Genomic DNA, 20,077 nt, shown 5'->3' with positions numbered 1-20,077 from the left:
TCCACATGGGAAAAGTGCCGGTTCCCTCTAGAGTCCAAAATGCACCTAGAGTGCATTTCAGTTCATCTTTAAAAAAGGAATGTTATGATACCATGCTAGAGATTATTTTTTTAAGAGATAATTTTTTATAACAACGTTTGGGGCATTGAATCTTCAGCATACAAGCACGGCATTGCCCTACAAATCACAATGTAAAATATTCTTTTTTCATGTTTTCGAGACTCGGGAATGCACAAAAAATAAATCTCTGGAGGAAATTGGAATATTTTTCAAAAACTCAAATTTTCCAAGACTTCACATCTCTTGCCCAGCTTCTCTGGAACCCAGATAATAATCTCCTTCACTATCTTCTAATGCATATGGCGAATGGGGTTTATTTATAGAAAGTAGCAGTGGTTGGAAATAAATGTACAGAAGCACTAAAGACCTAGTCATGGGTGGGGGCATGGCCGCTGTGTATCTGTTCCATCCTTTGCATTTTCCAGCAGTGTCCAGAGTCCCCCGAAGCGACCCCACGTTTGGCGGGAGCACCCTCCTTCCAAAGACACACACTCCGGTCTACTGCACGTCCGCGAGCGCCAGGGAGGGAGACCTGCCCGAGGTCCAGTTTAGAGCACTCTGGGCCCATAGGCTTTTAATGCCCACCTGAAAGCTCACTCCGGGATGCCCTAGACTGTTACGAAGCCCGGGATGCCCGAACCCCAGCGTGCCCCGCTCCCGGCCTGCAGGTGGCGTTGACGTTCCTCCGCTGCAGGGAGTAGCCACGGAATCCCGGCAACATGGCAGCCCCTTCCCCCACCTGGAGCTGCGTGCAGGTCGCACCATGGGCTCCTGGCCCCGCCCCTGTTCCCTGACTCCGCCCATCCAGGAGAAAGCGGCGCACGGGGATTGGTAGAGAGGAAGGGGCGGAGCTCCAGGAGGTGGACTGAGGAGGTGGGGCCTGGGAGGGGACAAAAGCCGGGAAGAGGAAAAGCCCAGACCCGCCCTCTGGTCTCTGGCTTAGTGAGAAGGACAAATCTGAGCTGCACCCGCTACGGCCCAGCTAAGGACCGCCAGTGTGTGCGCGTGAGTTTGAGCGTACGAGCAGCTGTGGCGCCCGGCTGCTCGACAGCGAACGTTCCCCTGCAGGTAACTACAGGATCTGAGGGGCTGCCCGGGCCCCCGCTGTTGGGGAAAAGCTGCGGGGGAGGAAAGGAAAAAAGCTCAAGTCTTGACTACGGGGAAGGGAACTTAGCTGCCAGGCCTGGGTGCGAGGAAGGGACAGAGCCAGATCCGGAGCGTGGGAAAGGGAAATGAGGAGGGGTGCTGGCGCGTGCATGCACCCGAGCCGGCTCTGGAGCAGGGAGGGGAAACTGGGCGTCGAGGAAGTTGGAGGCAGTGACAAGAAGACCCGGTCTGCACGCAGGGAGGAAGATCGAGCTGGTCGGAGTTTGCAAGGCGCTGTGTTTGGGGTGTAAGAGGAAGAAAATGTCCGAGGTCGGGGAGCTGTGTGCAAAGAATAGAGTAAGCTAGGACTTAGGCGTGGACGGCGAACTCCGGCGGCGAGGGCTGGCCGGGCTGCAGGGGCCAGAGGAGGCGGAGCTCCGGCCTCCGTCCTCCCAGCCAGCCGCCTGGGGGCGCAGTGGGGGTCGGGAGAGATGCCCCCGCCCCACCCCGGCTACGAGGGGCGGCCCCTGACCTGCCCCTGGTGCCCGGGATTAAAAATCCAGGCACAGAGATGGGGGAGCACGGAGATCTGGCTGGAGGGACCCAGATAGCTTGGGTTGCAGAAGTCCTGCACAATGGCCACAAGGACGTTAGCGTGTCATGAGAGGACATGCAAACCCCAAGACCCGCTAACAACACGCCCTTGGATGCACCCTGAGAAGTGTGCACAGAGATACTTGCACGCCATAGACCTTTATTTGGAAGGTGCCTGCGGGCTTCAAACTGCCCTTTGTCCCACTGGGTACACTAAACGCTGTACTTTAAACCAGATAAACTGGGCTGGCTGGCGATATTTAAAAAAAATAGCTAAATCCTTCTGACAGGGTTATTTTGTATGTTAAAACTTTCTGTTTGTTTTCTTTTAGGCGATAAACTGCATTCAGTTGAGACTGCAAGACTGAGAGGAGTTGGGGTGACTAGAAAGGTGAGAATTACAGTCTCCTCCTCTTCTGTGCTTTCTTTGATGTGGCAACACTATGGTTAGTTGGTCCTGGGAGCAAGCGTAGGCTCATCAAGGGAGTAAATCAGGAGTGTTTCCAACAGTACACAGTAACTGCTTCCTTATTTCTTGTAGTCATGTTTCTTCTCTGCAAAAGTGTACTTTTACCCAGAAATTTTAGTTCTTGAACTCAGCTGAAAGAAAATTTGGCTAAAAGCTTGAGATTGGTGAAAATTAAATAGGGCAGAGGGCTCTTTTTTTGCTTGAACTACTCTGTATTGTTATTCCAGATTTATTTTCTGGAATTGCACAAGCATGTCAGGAGTTTGGAATTCAGCTGCTTTTAGACTGAATAAATAAACGTGGCTCTTGAGCTTGGAGCACTCCTTCCTTTAGAAATCCGAGTTGAAGACAAAAATTGAGGCCCAAGGATGCATAGAGTTTGGTGGGAACTAAAGCCCATTCCATGGAAGTCAAATCCAGGAAAATACAGTCATGCCCTATGTTGTGGTGACAATAGAGCTTAAAAATTAATGGATAAATAATGGGAGGAAAAGCTGGGATGTTTTAGTTATACAATATGAGATGTAGAAAGATTGTCACACAAACTATGTTTGCTTTCACTGAGAAGGAAATAATGAACTTAAGAAAAACCACTGTCACTCAGTTTTGACACTAAGTAGATCTGATCTTCTGTTCATTGTACTTGCCATCAAGGAAAAATAGCCAAGTCATACTTGTTGTGTAATATTATGGCCATGAAAATGGAATACTGAAACCCAGATAAGTTTGCTACCTCTCTTCTTGTTTTATTTTGTTTGCTTGTAAACCAAGGCCAGGTATGACAGTGGGATTAAACATGACTGAGTCATATACTTTAAGCTGTAGCATAAATTATTCTTGAAATTACTGATAGAAAATAATTAGTTCATCTGCACCAGTTTGTTCATTTCTCTTATTCTACTTGAATTCCAGAAAGGTCCTCAACAGTGATCTAGGGTATATTCTTAACACTATTAAGCAGAATTCTAGAATTATAAATTTGGGAAGTGAAAAATGGACCTGAGAGTTGTGGATATATTCTGGCTTGTCACAAGAAACTGAGACTTTGCCTACTAATAATAACATGTTAATTTAAAGGCCAAATTACCTTAGGTCAACTTTTCAAGAGAGACTGTTTTAGGCTTCTTACCTTTTTCTTTTTTTTTTTTTTTTTTTTTTTTGGATGCCTGAGCAGAGCCTAGAGTCTGATTGAAAGGAGAAGTGGGTATGGATATTGGGTGGCATCAAACACTGTACTGCACCTCATTCTAACTTCCCTGTTGCCTTCCCTATCACAATACCAGCTCCATGAAGGTGGAGATAATCTTGATTAGCAGTCAATAAAGGTTGCTGAATAGCTACACAAATAAAGGAAAGGAAATGATTAAGTCATAGAAAGAGCACACTTAATAATTTTTTTTTAATGTCCTCCCTACTTTCCAGTCCTCAGCTACAACTGAAGGGGATAAAAGCATTTTGCAGATGTGTTACTGGAAGAAAAATACAGTAAGAGTGCCATGAAAAGGAACAGATACTTTTAGCCAGCTTAGGGCCTCCTTTGCCTCTTGGGAAATAAGCATAGGACATGGCCTTCTTTGAAGCCTTATAGTTTCACTTCTTCCAAAGGATCTGCCTTCGCCCTTTCTGAGAATCGGATTGATTAGTATTTATTATCCACTCACTCTTTTTTTCTTTTGGCAGCACTGGGATTTGAACTCAGGACCTTGCTTGTCAGGCAAGCACTCTACCACTCAAGCCATACCCCTAGCCTCACACTCCATTTTTAAAGTGACATGTCTCCCTATAATGCCACTTCTCCAACCCACCCACTAGCAGCTTACCCTTGCCAGTGAACAGCCAGAGGAACACTGCAGGAGTTGGGGCACCAAGGTACATGACAGACATGCTTAGGTGCTAGGTGTGGCCCTTCTATATCCAGAGTTGTCTAATTGGGAAGTCACTTTTGTATGTAGCTCCACGTCTCTGAGTCTGTGTTGTCTCTAGGATAGCAGAGCTCCATCAGAACTCTTCATCTTTCACTTTTTTTAAAGTTAGCCCAGCCTAGTCCTGAACTCATGACCCTTCTGCCTCTGTCTTTGAAGTACCATGATTACAAATATGTGCCACCAAATCCAGCCAAAGCAGTCTTCTTAAAAGAGAGGGCTACCCCTAGTCACCCTGCTCATCTTGTGAACCCAGTAAAGTAAGGAATTAGGTAGAAATATTGTGGAAATAATCTCATTTTCTAAGACAAGGCAATAGTTGAGAATAATGATTGCATTGTTCAGGGCATATTATGGGGTCAGACTCCCTCATATTCTAGCCAGGTGGTCTTGGCAAAGCTATTTTTTTCTAAAATAAAATGGGAAACAATTCCTATCATTCAGGGTTGTCTTGTAGAACTGATTCAGATACCACATAACAGTGACTCATACAAAGAAGGCACTCACTTCTAATGTAATATTGTTACTAGCTGTTTAATGCAACTGCTATTATGAATTGTTCTTTTAGTAGTCAATAGATTTTTTTATTTCATTTCTACTTCATAACAAAACAAATGACAAGGCATATACCTCATCTTTTTTTTTTTTTTTTCAGGTTTATTCAAGTAAAAATGTCCAAAAAAATCCAAGGTGGTTCTGTGGTAGAGATGCAAGGAGATGAAATGACACGAATCATTTGGGAACTGATTAAAGAAAAACTCATTTTTCCCTATGTGGAACTGGATCTGCATAGGTAAATGAAATACCCCGTTAATGTAACTAGTAAACTCAGAAAACAGAATCTAAATTATTTCAATGTATAGCTAGCTTTTTTTTTTTTTTTTTTTTTTTTGGTGGTACTGGGGTTTGAACTCACAGCCTCACATTTGCTAGGTGGGCGCTCTTTTACTGCTTAAGTCACTACCAGCCCTAGCTAGCTTTTTTACATAGATGTAGCTGTGTTTTGTAAATAAGCTTTTTTTTTAAGCCCAAATATATTCAGATGAATCAATCTTCTATTTTAACATGCTACTAGAAAGCATGGATTTGTCATTATTTAGAAGTCAAGAATTAGAAGCAAAGTGATTTTCAGACCTAACTCTCTGTTTCCTGTAAAGGTTTTGTTTGTAATAAATCAATGGCCAAGAAGACCACAATGTATTATTTGTGGAAGTGAAAAAAAATAGAGGATGTAAGAAACAGTAAACTAAATGTTGTGAACACAATTGTGTCCTTTCAGACTCGCTCTTCTATCATTCTACTTAATTAATCAGGGGACTCTTTTCCTTTGCCTTTCACCCTTTTCATGCAGCTGCAGCACAGAATGAACCCTTGCAGTTCCTTCCTTGAATGCCACCTTCCAGCAGCAGTCCCCTTCAGTCACATGTGTCCCTTTGTCCTGGGTTTACAGTATTTGGGGCACGTGTAAAAAGTCTGTCATTCTCTTATTTCTACCCTGTTTTTCATATGCTTACTCTTCTTTGTACATCTGAACTGGGTACACACAGAAGTGGCCACAGACTGGCATGGAATAATGTTAAGCAACATTTTTCAGAAAAACTATTGACAACTTTTAAGTGTATCTGCCTTGACCCAGAATTATGCAGAATGTGTTCTGAGGACCAGTGACTTGGTTGGGTGTAGGCATTTAGTTCACATCTTGTTAGAGTCTCCTTTTATTTGTTCTAAACCTAAGCTGCTGACAATGTCTATATTGCGGCCAAAATAAGGTATAAATACTGTATTTGCAGAGGTCCACCAAACATACAGAAAAGGAAGTATGGACAGCTTCCAAGTGTGTTAAAGAATCACTTTAGAACTCTTTCCTATTTTAGAACATTACATGAAAATAGGTGAACTTACATGGTTCTGAAGGGTCCAGCATTAATGACTGTAAACGTGTGGAGCCTCCCTATCCTAGCTGCAGAAGGCTTTTTGAAGGAGAGTCCTTATGCTCAGAAAGATAAGAATTGTGGCTTCAGACTAAAGAATTTTTGAAGGTTCAAACAAATTTTAAGTTATTCCAAAACTACTACTATAACCAATCAGTTCTTTTGGAAGGGATGGACTAGGCCACTTATCCTTTCTTTTCTTTTAGAAATGTTAAGGAGAACAGCAAAAAATCCACTAATTTGCTGGTAGATTCTTCTGATGAGAGATGGTTCCAAGAACAGGAAAACTGCTGACCACACTTCCTGTGGAGTTGGGGTTAGACATTTATAGATATTCAGCATTTCCTAGGCAGGAAGATAAGAGAGTATATGGCTTTGTTAGATTTATGTGAATTATCTGAGATCAGAGTAGTTAGAAATTTATTTTATTTGGAACTATATCTAGATTACTGTTTCTGTGTTTGCATCAACATTTGGGATAATTAGAGAAAGGAAGTCTCAGAGGCTTACTTGCTTAGAAATTTTTGAGAGCTAAAAAAACTTTAATATCTTGGAGAATAAAATAAATCAATACATTATTTTGTTTTTACTACTTACAAACTATTACATACTTTAAATAAAGCCTTGCAATCATTTTCTGTGCTCTATAGACAACCAGCATTCAGTTCTGAATGTCCTGCAATATGGGTGTTGGCATGTATTCAGCTAAAACTTTCTAGAGTATATACAACCATTGATGGATTCCATTACTGCAATAAACCGCAGGCTTGATTCCAAAACAGAGACTCACCCAAGAATTAGGGAAAGGTTCACCTATGACTAATGTGTTAATAAAGGAGTTATTAGCTCTTTTAGCATTGACTGTCATATCTCTGTTTCCCACCACTTAATGCCAAAATACAAAAAATAGCCTTGAAGCCTTCTACCTCTTCATTTTTAAAGCATAGTACTTACTAAGGGAAAAAATAAGATGGTACCTAGTTATATGAAGGGAAAGCAGGCCAAAGGGTTGTTCATTGCTGTTATTGCCTCTGTATAGTGAAAAACAGGAGGCAATTTGGCAGAGTTCATTGGCTTTTCCTTGTTTCCTGATGGACAGCTTCCCACTACAGTGTAGTGAGGCATGGTTCAGCCTTTCAGCCTTTCTTAGCTCCTTTTCAAGTTGGCAGCCATCTTCTCTGTATAGGGTGATTAATGCCAAGATTTGACAGATTCAGAAGTGTCAGGGCCTTCACTTTCTGCACCTCTCAATTTGTCTATAAAGTTGTGTCCTTTTTCCCCTCCCAAGCTATGATTTAGGCATAGAGAATCGTGACGCTACCAACGACCAGGTGACCAAGGATGCTGCAGAAGCTATAAAGAAGTACAATGTTGGCATCAAGTGTGCTACTATCACCCCCGATGAGAAGAGGGTTGAGGAGTTCAAGCTGAAACAAATGTGGAAATCACCAAATGGCACCATCCGAAACATTCTGGGTGGCACTGTCTTCAGGGAAGCTATTATCTGCAAAAATATCCCCCGACTTGTGAGCGGATGGGTAAAACCCATCATCATAGGTCGTCATGCTTATGGGGACCAAGTAAGTCATTTTGGCATAATTTGATTCTTTTTTTCATGGCCCGGCAGTTCTAATTGTATGTGTTTTAGTCTTATCTTTTGGTGTCTATACCTGTTAAGCGAGGTGTAAAATTGAGAAATGCAGGTGTGTGTATATGCATGTGTGTATTTGTGTACGTATATATATTATATATATATATTTGAATACCTTCAGGAAAAGGTAAGTACAGATAAACTTTAAAATAAGCACCCATCTTAACACATGATTTTTTCAAACATATTTTCCTTTATCGTTTTCTTAAGTTATACTGTATGATATTGCTTTTTTTGTGTTGGTAATTTCATATGGTCCATCCAAAACAATGGTTTTCAATGCTGGCTGCACAGTAGAATCCCTTCATGAGTTTTTTGGTGATTTTACTTGTTGCTTTGCTTCTTTTGTTTGTTTCCTTGTTTTAATTCCAATATCTGAGACCCAACCTACAGCAGTTGAAATTTGAATTCTGTAGGGCTCAGGCTTTTTAAACCACCCCAGATGAGTCTAATATACTGATGGGTTGAGAACCACCAAAGATCATATTAAATCCGATCACTTCATAACTAAAAGGAAAAACTCACTCAGGACCTAAAAGAAATCTTGTTAAAGCGCTTCATTAGCTTGAAAGACAAGCAGGCTCATTGCCAAAGTAAGCAGAAAAACTGCCAACTAAACAAATACCAAACTCTCGGTAAAACTGAAGTTTCGGATTTTTTGTAGAAAGTAGTTTATACCTTAAAAGAACCTGAAAAACAGGAATTCCTAATGCTGAAATCCAGAGGCTTCTATGTAGTCATTTCAAAGACAATCAGGCTAAAGCAGTTGTCTCTCTGTTCCTGGGAACACGGTCACCAGCTCAGATTATGATGGGTTGGTTAACTTTGTTTCACCCTATTGCTCAAGTGATGCCTTCATCCTGACCAGTCCTTCACAGATACCGTCCAGAGACTCAATACTTAATCTTTTTTGTTATCTGACTGCTCTTTCACCAACTCTTGGTAGTACTACTGTAGACCAACAGGTGTGGCTGGCACCCGCTGGCACCCGCTGGCACCTGACTCCAAGTCATTGAATAATCCAAGGCACTGAAGAAGGTTCAGTGCTGCAGTGACTTGTGGATGCCTACTAGTTACCAGACACATTTATCCACTAGAGTAACTTGAGTAACTCAGACCTACAAGGGAGGGGGCCATCCCTTCAACAGCTCTTTCCTCAGGGCTTCAACCTATCATAGCTGCTTCAAGAAAGACTGCTTCATGTGGACAAGGTCCTGATGTTAGTAACAATGACAGCCTCAGAGAGAATGAGCCCTAAAAATATACATAAAGACCACATTGCAAACCTTTCAACCCTGCATGCGTTATTTCCACTGTATCACAGTTCCTTCCTGGCAGGATTGATACAAGAGTCAAGTAAGATTGGTACTTACAGCATCTGACATGTAGTAAGGACAGGCATCATCAGCTCTCTCATCTTCAGTACCACAGCATGGTCATCTCTCTTCATTTTCCTGTTGACTTTTTTTTTTTCAATCTGTGCCCAAAAGTTCTTCACTTCTGCTTGTCTGTATTACATTATAAGCTTCCTAAAGGAAAAGTGCCTTCTGTTACACTCTCCTCTGTCTGAATTAGTGCTCATAAAATTGCCCTGTACATGGACGTCTAATAAATATTTAATGATTTTTTAATGTACATTATCACTAACTAGAAAAACTCTAGATAGACCTTTCCCTCCTCATTTCCTAAAACAAGATCAAGTTATGCCGCCCTGTTTATTTAGGTGTCTTCTGGTTCTATATTTTTTTTTCCCTATAATTCCTGGTAGGATCTTTTTCTTTTCTTGATATATTTTTTTCCTCCTCACACAGTATAGAGCAACTGATTTTGTTGTTCCTGGGCCTGGAAAAGTAGAGATAACCTTCACGCCAAGTGATGGAAGTCAAAAGGTGACATATCTGGTACATAACTTTGAAGGTATGTATAAGTCCACCTTAAGCAAGACTTAAAAAAAAAAAATTACTTAGGTAACATTATTACTGGCTTTTTAAACTTAGCTATGTGACTGCCTAAAGCTATAACTGAGCCTGCCATATTTCTGCAGAACCCAAAATCTAACATAAAAAAGTAATTGGCAGCCGGATACATCTATAATCCTAGCTGCTCAGGAACCAGTAATTGGGAAGATTGTGGTCCAGGACAGCCCAGGCATAAATACGAGATCATATTGGAAAAATGACTAAAGCAAACAGGGCTAGAGGTATGGCTCACATAGAATGCCTGCCTACCAAGTGCAAGGTCCGGAGTTCAAACCCCATTACCAGGTAAAAAAAAGAGAGAGAGAATTATATATATTTCTTAAAACATGGAGGAAGCTTGGCAGGAATCTGTTGTGTATAAACTGTATAAATTAAATTAATAGTTCTAAATTGCCCAAATCTTGCCCTGTGCTCGGGTAGGGTTTATATTTAGAATGGTTTCATTATTTATTTGCTAAAATTTTCTTCTTGCCTTTCTGAGAATTAATCCTATGAAAGTGAAACATTGACTCTTTACCTTTTCCTCTCCAGCTACTTCAAAGGTACATTTGGACAAATCCTACCCAAAAGTGTAAAAGCACTCAAACAAACAAAAATCCCAGTACCTACCTACCTTTTGTTTTCCTCGTCTACTCTAAGTAATATCATTTCAATGGAATCTAGTTCTGCGGGTTTCAAAGTTTTCACTTTCCAAGCCAAATTAACCTTGGGCGTTGGCATGGGTTCAAGTTCTATTCAGGTTGGAAGCTTGCCTGGAACTTTTGAGGTACAGGCTGTCATCAGAGCTGAGAATTGGTCTTTTGGTTGCGGTGAATGTTATAACTGCCACATTTACCTTTCTCCTTTTTTCTCTGGTTGGTTTCCCTTCTGCAGATGGTGGTGGTGTTGCCATGGGGATGTACAATCAAGATAAGTCAATTGAAGATTTTGCACACAGTTCCTTCCAAGTGGCTCTGTCTAAGGGTTGGCCTTTGTATCTGAGCACCAAAAACACTATTCTGAAGAAATATGACGGGCGCTTTAAAGACATCTTTCAGGAGATATATGACAAGTAACTATTATGCCTTTTTCTTTTCTTTTAAGTAAGCTGGCATTCATGATATAAAATTTTCATCTCCTTGTCCCTTCTATTCTGGGTCAAATTGAGTGAAAATCATCGTTAACACTTAGATAAGGGCAAATCCTGAGATTTAACAGGAGTGAAAGAAAACCACTCTGAGTTGCTTTTAAACTGTAAATGTGTTCTTAAATAAGGGCCCCCACACTAATTTTTTTATAGAGCTAGGATTATTTAGTGTTTGAATAAAGGTACCCTATTAGTGGCTTGAGGTGCGGCTTAAGTGGCTGGGTGTTTGCTACCATGCACCAGGCCCTGAGCTCAAATCCCAGTACCACCATAAAAAAAAAGTACCCTGTTAGTGGTAGAAAGTTCTAATTTTTCAAGTATGTGACTTTCTGAGTTAAGCTCATTTCCTTGCTCTCTAAAGACCATGGTTCTGACTAAAAAGTCTGCTTTACACTTTCATTTGTACCTAAGTGTAAGTTTATAACTACTTTCAGTTCATATGAGGTAAGCATTTGTTAACTTTTAATATAACATAACTCCCCATTAGGTGCAAGTGTTCAGACCTGGGTTTAGATGGGTTTTTGAAGGGAAATCTTTGCTGAGGCATTGCAATTCCTCTTCTTACTGCTTATCAATATCACCTACTTCCTGTGAGATATCAGGCAGTAGAATAGTCTTTTCTTCCCCTTTATTACATTCTTAAAATAGCTGAATCTGATCAGTAGTGTGCTGAAAATTATAGAAAGTGCAGTACTAGTTGGAATGCTCTCCTGTCTCACTTAATTCTCACCCCTTCCCTGCAAGGTAGGAGAAATCACTCTTACACATGGCCAAATTGGGTTTCACTGCCAGAAAATGATTGGGCAGGGATTTGCGCACATGCCTGCCAGATCCCTAAGTTTGTGCTGTTTCTACGAAAAATACTGTTTTCTGCCTCTACCCCTGATCTCTTTGGGAGAAGGAGATGTCCCTAACAAACCCATTTTCTTCTTTACTGTTTTCATTTTCTCTTGGTTTTTAGGCAGTATAAATCCCAGTTTGAAGCCCAGAAGATCTGGTATGAACATAGGCTCATTGACGACATGGTGGCCCAAGCTATGAAATCAGAGGGAGGTTTCATCTGGGCCTGTAAAAACTATGATGGTGATGTGCAGTCAGACTCTGTGGCCCAAGGTAAGTAGCCAGAGGATGAGGTGGAGGTAGGGAGGCCTGTAGCAATGAGGTCATTCCACAGTAGTTCTCCAGTTTGAGAAAGAGGATTTGGTAGCTCTTAGTCATAAAATTATGAAATGTTTGCACTGCAAGGCATCTAGACTCAACATCTCATGCAATAGATAAGATAATTTTGCTCAGACTGGGGAAATGACTTTATTTAAGGTCACGCAGGAAGTAACAGAGTGGGTTGGCACTCCTGACTTCAGCCTTAATTCTCAACCTTTCTCTACTTGAAGTTTGAAAGCCTTTTACTAGTAGCCTACTACCTGATCTGAAAATCCCTCCATTTCCTTGCCCTCATTTCCCCTCTCGGTACTCAGGCTAAGGAGGAGTAAAGTGAGGGGCCCAGACTGTCTAATAACCAAGGACGGTGTCTGGGGACAGGTCATAATCATGTTTTTTCTGCCATCCTTAAGGCCATTCTGGTATTACATAAAACAAGTGCTTATCTCTTAGCTTCCAGCACAAAAGAATTGAGCAAAAAAACCCAAGGCTATTCATAGAGATTCCAGGAACCAGGGACGGTGTGCCAGGATAAGGGCCAAATCAACAGAAATTCTCCTCTCCCTGACTTCATCAGCACCAAATTGCTCTTCAGTTTCAGCTATTTGAACTTGATTCTGCCCAGACCAATGTTTGCGCTAGCTTTAATTGTGTTTACTTTGCCTCAAGAAGTACTGCTTTTTCTCTTATAAAAGTTAAACCTCTCTAATCAGTTTGAAAATCAGTAGACCCAGTGAAAGATAGCTTTAATATCATATCCACTACTTCTTTCACTAAAGCCTCACAATCATTTGTACTGAGTGGACAAAGCAAGGAGCAATTGCTTTGTGATGATTGTATGGTGGATAAGGAAAGGGACCCAAAGTCTGTTGTTGCTGTTGCAGTACTGAGGATCAAACCTAGGACTTTGCACATACTAGGCAAGCACTCTACCATTGAACTATATCCCTAGCCCTATTCCAGCTGTTTTCCAGTGTTTTAAAATGTCCTCAAGGCAACAAGGAAGGAATAGCTAAAGAAATATTTCATATGTAAATGTCAAGTTATGAAAGTTTAAGGCACTTTGAAATAAGAATTCTGAAGTGCAGTGAGCCCTGATAAGAGACCTGCCCAGGACCCTTTTTGTCCAGAGCCTGTAATCATGCAATCTCAGGAAACTGAACAGATTACAGAAGATCGGAGCTGTCCTGTCATTCTTTCTTTTCTAGAGGTGTGAACTATTCTAAACTCAAATGATTTCATTTATGCCCTGTTTTGACAATGGCACCAGCTAATGCCCTAATATTAGTAAATAAACACATGATATGGTCCTGAGCTTCTGAGTATCTGCAAAGCCTCAGAGCAACATAGTGAAATGGAACAAGTTACTAATCTCACACGGATATTTCTTTTTATTTTTAATTCTTTATTTTTATTTACCAAATTTGAAAATGACTAGTTGATCTGTGTTAGTCCAACTTTTCATCACTGTCACCAAATACCTGAGGTAGCAACTTGAAGAGGAAGAATTAATTTTGGCTCATGGTTTTGAGAGTTTCCGTTAGCTTCTTTGAGGCTGTGGTGAGGCAGAACAGCAAGCCACATAGTGGAGTGGGGCTGCTCATCTCATGGCAGTGAGAGCAGGGAAAGAGGAAGGGGAAGGAGACACCCCAGTGACCTACCTCCTCCCAATAGGCCAACCTCCAGATAATGCCATCATATTATGAACCCATCAAGGGATTAATCCATTGATTAAGGGAGAGCCCTCAGGATCCAGTCATTTCCCCAAAGCCCATAAGCTGGCAACCATACCTTTAGCATATGAACCTTTTGGGGGATACTTTGTATCCAAACCATAACATTCACCCCTGACACCCAAAGACTCATGGCCATCTCATAATGCAATGTGCACTTAGTGCATCTCCAAGAATCCCCAGAGCCTCAAGAGCGTCCGTATTACTCTGAAACTTAACTCCAAATCTCTTCTGAGACTTAACGCAAACTCTTAGCTGTAAACTCCTATAAAAATCAAAACCAAGTTGCATATTTCCAGGATAAAATGGCGTAGAGCGAACATTTCCATTCAAAGGGAAAAATATGAGATGGAAAGAATGATCAGACTAAAGCAAAACCAAAACCCAGCAAGGCAAAAATTAAATCCTGTCGCTCTGTGTCTGGCATCTGGGATATGTGTTGGCATGATGTGAAGCTCCACAGGGCTTGGGCAGCCCCACCACTATAGCCCTGCTAGCTGCATCCCACAAGGCCTCTCTCCTGGGCTGCTTCTGTGTACGGCTTGTGACTTACCTCAGCAGACATTCTACATTCCTGACATCTTCAACTTCCCGGGGCCTTCATTACATCTTTGGCTTCACTCTCACAGCTTTCCATAGCTCTTCTCAGCCTGCCTGCAGATCTCTGACACTGCTACACATTGAATGGCCTCCCAGGTTTTCCTTTGAAGTCTTGATGGGAGCCTCCCTAATTCTTGCATTCTGCATACCTGCAAAAGCAGCATCATTTGAGTGATGCCAAGACCTGCCAGCTGGAGTGACAGCCAAGGCCCTGTAGACCACGGCTTTAGTGCCTCTGAGTGCCCGGGCAGCAGAGCACAGTAAAAAGTGAATCCTGAGGAAATAATTTCTTAGGTGGCCCTGTGCAAACAGGGTGCCCCAGCAATGCTCTCTTCTCAAGAGAAAGTCTTTTAAATGAGTTTACATTTTAATACCCTGGAGCCTGTGATAGATGGAATCTTGCTGTTTCCTGAGATGCCATCAAGGCATCTTTCCTATTGTACTGGTACAAAGTACTTGGCTTCTTTTTAATGGCGCTACCCTCTTCAGAAACCATGCCTTCCTGTACATTGGCTTTTCTGCACAAAATGCAGGTTTTCAAATCTTTTTGCTCTGCATTTTGCTCCTGATTCTCACTGTAAACTTGGCTAATAGCAGCCAGCAACACCTGTGCTATAGCCTGAATGCTGAGCTGCCTTGAAATTTCCCCCACCAGGTTAAACAGTCAATCACTGTTTAACCTCAGCGTCCCATTAGGTCTTAGGGCATGGACAAAATATAGACAAGTTCTTTGGCACAATGCAACATGAATGACCTCTGGTCCAATTCCTCATGAAGAGTCCTCACTTCTCATCTGAAACCTCATGAACATAGCCTTTGCTGTTTGCATGTATCTCTGCATTCTGGTCTTCTTAGCTCCCACCAGAATCACCCATTAAACTCTGCTTATAGCATTCTAGGACTTCTCTAGCCCACATCTCCAAGCCCTTCCAAATTCCTCCCACAAACCCGTTCCAAAGGCTTTAGACATTATCAGGTGTAGTCACAGGAACCACCCCACCTCTCAGCACCAGTTTTCTGTATTAGTCAGACTTTTCATTGTAGTGACCACATACCTGAGATAACATATCCTAGAAGATTTATTTTGGCCCCTAGTTTCAAATGTTTCAGTCTATGGTCAGCCTAGCTCCATTGCTTTGGTCTGTGATGAGGCAGAACATCATGGCATAAGGACTGGCCTCCTGCTCATCTCAGCAGGCCAGAAACCAGAGCCACACAGATATTTCTCAACTGTATAAAGATGACCAAAAATTAAAGTTAGTCCATTTGTTCTCTGACTAAAAAAAAAAAGCATTATATTTCTTGTAAGTTTACATTATTGACTCCATAGATGCTCATGGAAGGTAGCAAAAATGGAGAAGAGGTTTCTTTGAATTCAGGTGGAAAAGTACATTTTAAAAAAGTACAATTGCATGGACTTGGTGCTCTGAATAGGAAACCACAGAAAGAGAAGTATTTTGCTGAGGGTATTAAAGGAAAATCAAGTGGGATGTTCTTGGGTCCAGCCCATCCTGTTTCTATTTGCCTTTTCTTCCTTGTCCAAGCAAGTCTATCGTCAGGTTGAGGATAGGAGATGACTCCTTTAATCTTTATTTCCTCAGAATAGCAGAACATCTGCAAAAAATAACAATAATATATTGAGCTCTTACTTTAGCAGGGTCTACTCTAATGAATGTAATATATATAGTAAGCAGTGTATAGTATATAATGTATATATATTAGTCATTTTATATATTCATGAATATATGTTTATTCACCTACTCCCAGAACAATCATTGAAGGGTGCTTTTATTATCCCCATTATACAGGTAGGAAAATTGATTAATAGTAGCCATGAAGTGACAGAGTTGGGGTGAAATGCAGACAGTTGGACCCTGAACCCCCCATCACAGAGCAAGTATCCCTGAGATAGGTGAGGAAAGAGTGCTGCCTTTTCAGATCCTTTCACTCTGAGACCACTAAAGCAGGGACTCCTTCTGAAAGGCATAATTGTTGATGACTGTAGTGCTCATGTTTATTTTGCTTGCCAAGACACCTCAAGATTGACTCACTTGCTCTCAGCTCTGGGAGATGAGTGCTTCTCACGCAATTGGACCCAATACTCATGCTCTGCCACTTACAGGTTATGGCTCCCTTGGCATGATGACCAGCGTGCTAGTTTGTCCAGATGGCAAGACAGTAGAAGCAGAGGCTGCCCACGGGACCGTGACACGTCACTACCGCATGTACCAGAAAGGACAGGAGACATCCACCAATCCCATTGGTAAGATGGCATCTACTTCTACACTGATTGCCAGCCAGAGTGCTCTACAAAAGAGATCTCCAGAGGAACTCAGACACATTCCTTTGACTGCTCAGTGTTTCATGTGCAAAATCATCACCAAGCAGCTGACTCCTAATAACAGTAGCTATGTTAATATCATTAAAAAACACATTGTGTGATTTTCTGTTTTGTGGGAGAGTGTACATTACACAGATTAGGGTAATCAACAAGCATATTCCTTCCCCTCTGGTGCACTGAACTGTCACTTCATTCTACAAATTTAAAAGCCACATGGATAAGTCCTTCCAACAGGTTTTGAGGACAGCACCTTTAAAAGGATTATCGCCTGGAAAGACGAGATCAATGTAGACAAAAGATAAAAGAGATAGTGACTTTTTTCTTAATTACTAAATGCTGTAGGCTTCAAGCACTACTACTATACCACAAAAAGGGTTTTTTTTTTTTAATTTCTATTTGATAAACTATTTCCAGCATTCCTAAAATTTCTAATCCCTGAGGAGAGTATCTAATGAAGTTCACCACATGAACAAAAAAATGCCCTTTCTAGAAAGTTAAACATTTGGGAATCCCAATAGCTGGGACAAGTGAAGTATAGATTTTTTGTTTCTCTTTTAGCTTCCATTTTTGCTTGGACCAGAGGGTTAGCCCACAGAGCAAAGCTTGATAACAACACTGAGCTTGGCTTCTTTGCCAAGGCTTTGGAAGAAGTCTGCATTGAGACCATTGAGGCTGGCTTCATGACAAAGGACTTGTCTGCTTGCATTAAAGGTTTACCCAAGTAAGTATAAGATGTTGAATTCTGTGGTCAGATTACAACTTACTTTCACTGGGCTTTAAACACCATGCCTTTTGAATTATATGAATTCTCATTCATCATTCTCTTCGGAGGTCAGCAGATAGTATCTGTATATTGTCAGATTGTCAGCTTTGTAGGACATGCAGTCTTTTTGCAGCTGCCCGACTACACAACTTTGTTCCATCATTGTAGCAGAAAGTGGTCATGGACAATACAGAGATGCATGAATACAACAGCATGCCAATCAAAGTTCTAGGTACAAAACTAGGCCACAGACTAGATTTGGTCCATGGTCAGGGCTATAATTTTCTGACCTAATCTAGTTGGTAATCATTGAATGAAAAGGTTCTGTTTAATTTTAAAAAGAAAATGATAGACAATTAGAAACAGAGATTGTTCCACCCTTTTATTTTCTTTAATTTACAAATGAGAAAAGTAGGCAGCATAATTATAGATGTTCCATTGATACAGTCTCTTCCTTAGACTGATTGTGACCATTGGTCCAGTCTCTGAGGTTCCATGCATTGTCCACAGTCTTTCTGAGGCCATGGTAGCCAGTATTCCAGCTGGAATAGCTGCTAATCAGATTCCTCCCTCAAAGTCAGTTAGTTACTATGTCTCCCTTCTAGAAACTGTACTAAAATTTAACACTAATACCATGTTCTGACTGGTGTACATACCCTTAAAGATCTCAGTTAAGGTCAGTATACCACAGTAAAGGGGATGTGCTCAGTCACTACATGTCTTAACTTAAATTTCCAGCAAAAATACAATGTTTACAATGCTCTAATTCAGTATGTTATTTTGCATCCTGTTTGTTAGGCACTTATCAGCAGGATTATGTCAGCCAGTCAATTGCCTTTTGTTTTTCTTAAGACACTAATGAAAATAGGAACATTCCAGCCTTTTTGAAGGACATGTAGCAGTATATGGAAATGTAGGTGAAGACATGGCTGTACCTGAGTAGGTTTTGCTGTTTCTCAGACTGAAGATAGGATGATTATGGTTGTATCAGTGTTAGTCTGAATTGAAGCTCAAGGCCTATGGCAGGAACCTGTAAATGTGAATGAATGACCCTCCATGATAGGCTGCCCAGAGCTTGGATCCAGGGTTTGCTCAGCCCAAGAACCTTGAGCAGAGTCATTATCTGTAGATTTGTAGCATCTTAACACTAATCAGTTTTCTTCTAGAAATACGTAGAATACTACTTTAAGGAACATTTCTTAAATCTAATTTTCTTCTTTTCTTTTTCCTTCCCAATTAGTGTGCAACGTTCTGACTACTTGAATACATTCGAGTTCATGGACAAACTTGGAGAAAACTTGAAGATAAAACTAGCCCAGGCCAAACTTTAAGGCCATACCTGGGCTTAGGAAAACAAGTGTTTTTGGTAACTAGGTCCACAGGTTTACAATTTTTTTTTTTTATAACACTCAAGAGTAATGACAAAATCAGTTTTGTAATTTGTTTTGAAGAGAGAGTTGATCTTTTCTATAAGTTTACAGTCTTTTTCTTATTCATACAGTTATTGCCACCCTCATGAGTGTGGCAGGGAGCCTTTAAAAGCTGTACTTTATTTTCTAGAAACACCTAGGAATTACGTTGGTACTCATTCATACTGTCACCTTTTTCTCATGTTCAGATGGAAATGACCAAAATCAAGAGTGCTCAAAAGGATAAAATATGTGTACAGAAGAAATTTACTCTCTTCCCCTGTATCCCTAACTATGGGCACTGGGAGGTTTTGGTGTTACGGGTGTCCTGTTATGCGAGGTATAGCTGTCACTGAACTTGCACATGATTGGAAAAGAGTGTATGAGTGTTGCTAAAATGTGTTAAAGACACTGCCGTCATTTTTGTGCAGAACTTATTGAATGTGTCCATTGTGCTATGTATTTTGAGACCAGTTCAGAATCCAGAATGAGTACTGCCTAGAGGTTTGCCTCTGTGTTTGTCTCTTCCTCATCCAGGCCTGGCCTGAGTATTATGCTACCCCTAAATAGCATACTTCATCCGTGTGCAATAATGTAAGCTGCACCTTTTTTGGATTTCTGCTGGCCCATTTTATTTCTTTTATATAAATGTGATTTCCCAGAGGTTGATATTAAACACTATTCAGTCCTATTCTTCATCTGAACTGTTAATTTTAATTAAAATTAAGTTGCTAATGACTTCTGAGTTTTTTTTGTTTTTTTTCTTTTATTGTGTGTGCTTAGATGTCAAGCTCCAGGATGTGTTCTAGCCAAAGGAATTTACTTGAAAAAAAAAAAATCTCTTGCAAGAAGTTTACTGCGGAGGAAACAAAAGTAAACAGACAGAGCTGGATCTGTCTGGAATGAGGATGATCAAAGATAGAACTAAAGGAGTAATTGTAGAGTATTAAAGAACAGATTCTATCTCTGCACATGCTGAGGAGTTTAGGTATTACCTTATAGGCTAGGTTAATAAGGAGCCATTGATGACTTTTAAGAAAGAAGGGAAGTGATCATAGTTTTACTTTTAAAAGTAGCATTCTGAGCAGCTTTTATAAAGAATGGGTAGTGAGAGGTAGAATGGTGGATGCAGTTGAAGGAGGAAGATCACTTAGGGGGCCATTGTAGTACTTTAGGTGGGAAAAAATAAAGATCTGGCTGGAGCAGAGGTGCTGGGAAAAGAATGGGGTATAATCTCTTTAGGGTGGGAGTTCTT

At 41.0% G+C, this 20,077-nt stretch overlaps 1 protein-coding gene across 1 annotated transcript; it reads left to right on the top strand.

Moving 5' to 3' along the window:
* Window positions 1-967: 967 nt before the first annotated feature.
* Idh1 (isocitrate dehydrogenase (NADP(+)) 1) lies at window positions 968-19,560 on the top strand. The gene is made up of 10 exons (XM_020182863.2): window positions 968-1,128; window positions 2,073-2,131; window positions 4,787-4,924; window positions 7,351-7,642; window positions 9,525-9,630; window positions 10,566-10,743; window positions 11,780-11,931; window positions 16,432-16,572; window positions 17,209-17,371; window positions 18,654-19,560. The coding sequence occupies exons 3-10, from the start codon at window positions 4,803-4,805 to the stop codon at window positions 18,742-18,744; spliced, it is 1,245 nt and encodes a 414-aa protein (XP_020038452.1). The 5' UTR covers window positions 968-1,128; window positions 2,073-2,131; window positions 4,787-4,802; the 3' UTR covers window positions 18,745-19,560.
* The last annotated feature ends 517 nt before the right edge of the window (window positions 19,561-20,077 follow it).

This window comes from Castor canadensis, chromosome 4 (assembly GCF_047511655.1).
Source record: "Castor canadensis chromosome 4, mCasCan1.hap1v2, whole genome shotgun sequence".
In the NCBI taxonomy this organism is placed as follows: domain Eukaryota; kingdom Metazoa; phylum Chordata; class Mammalia; order Rodentia; family Castoridae; genus Castor; species Castor canadensis.
Note: the sequence above shows the minus strand (reverse complement) of the source record. Positions and strands in the feature narration are given on the sequence as shown.

What these genes read in the sequence shown, in the direction of transcription:
- Idh1 (XM_020182863.2), top strand. Translation starts at nt 4,803, where the DNA reads ATGTCCAAAAAAATCCAAGGTGGTTCTGTGGTAGAGATGCAAGGAGAT. An exon ending in GTGGAACTGGATCTGCATAG is followed by an intron (nt 4,925 to 7,350) that starts GTAAATGAAATA and finishes TCCCCTCCCAAG; the next exon opens with CTATGATTTAGGCATAGAGA. An exon ending in GTCATGCTTATGGGGACCAA is followed by an intron (nt 7,643 to 9,524) that starts GTAAGTCATTTT and finishes CTCCTCACACAG; the next exon opens with TATAGAGCAACTGATTTTGT.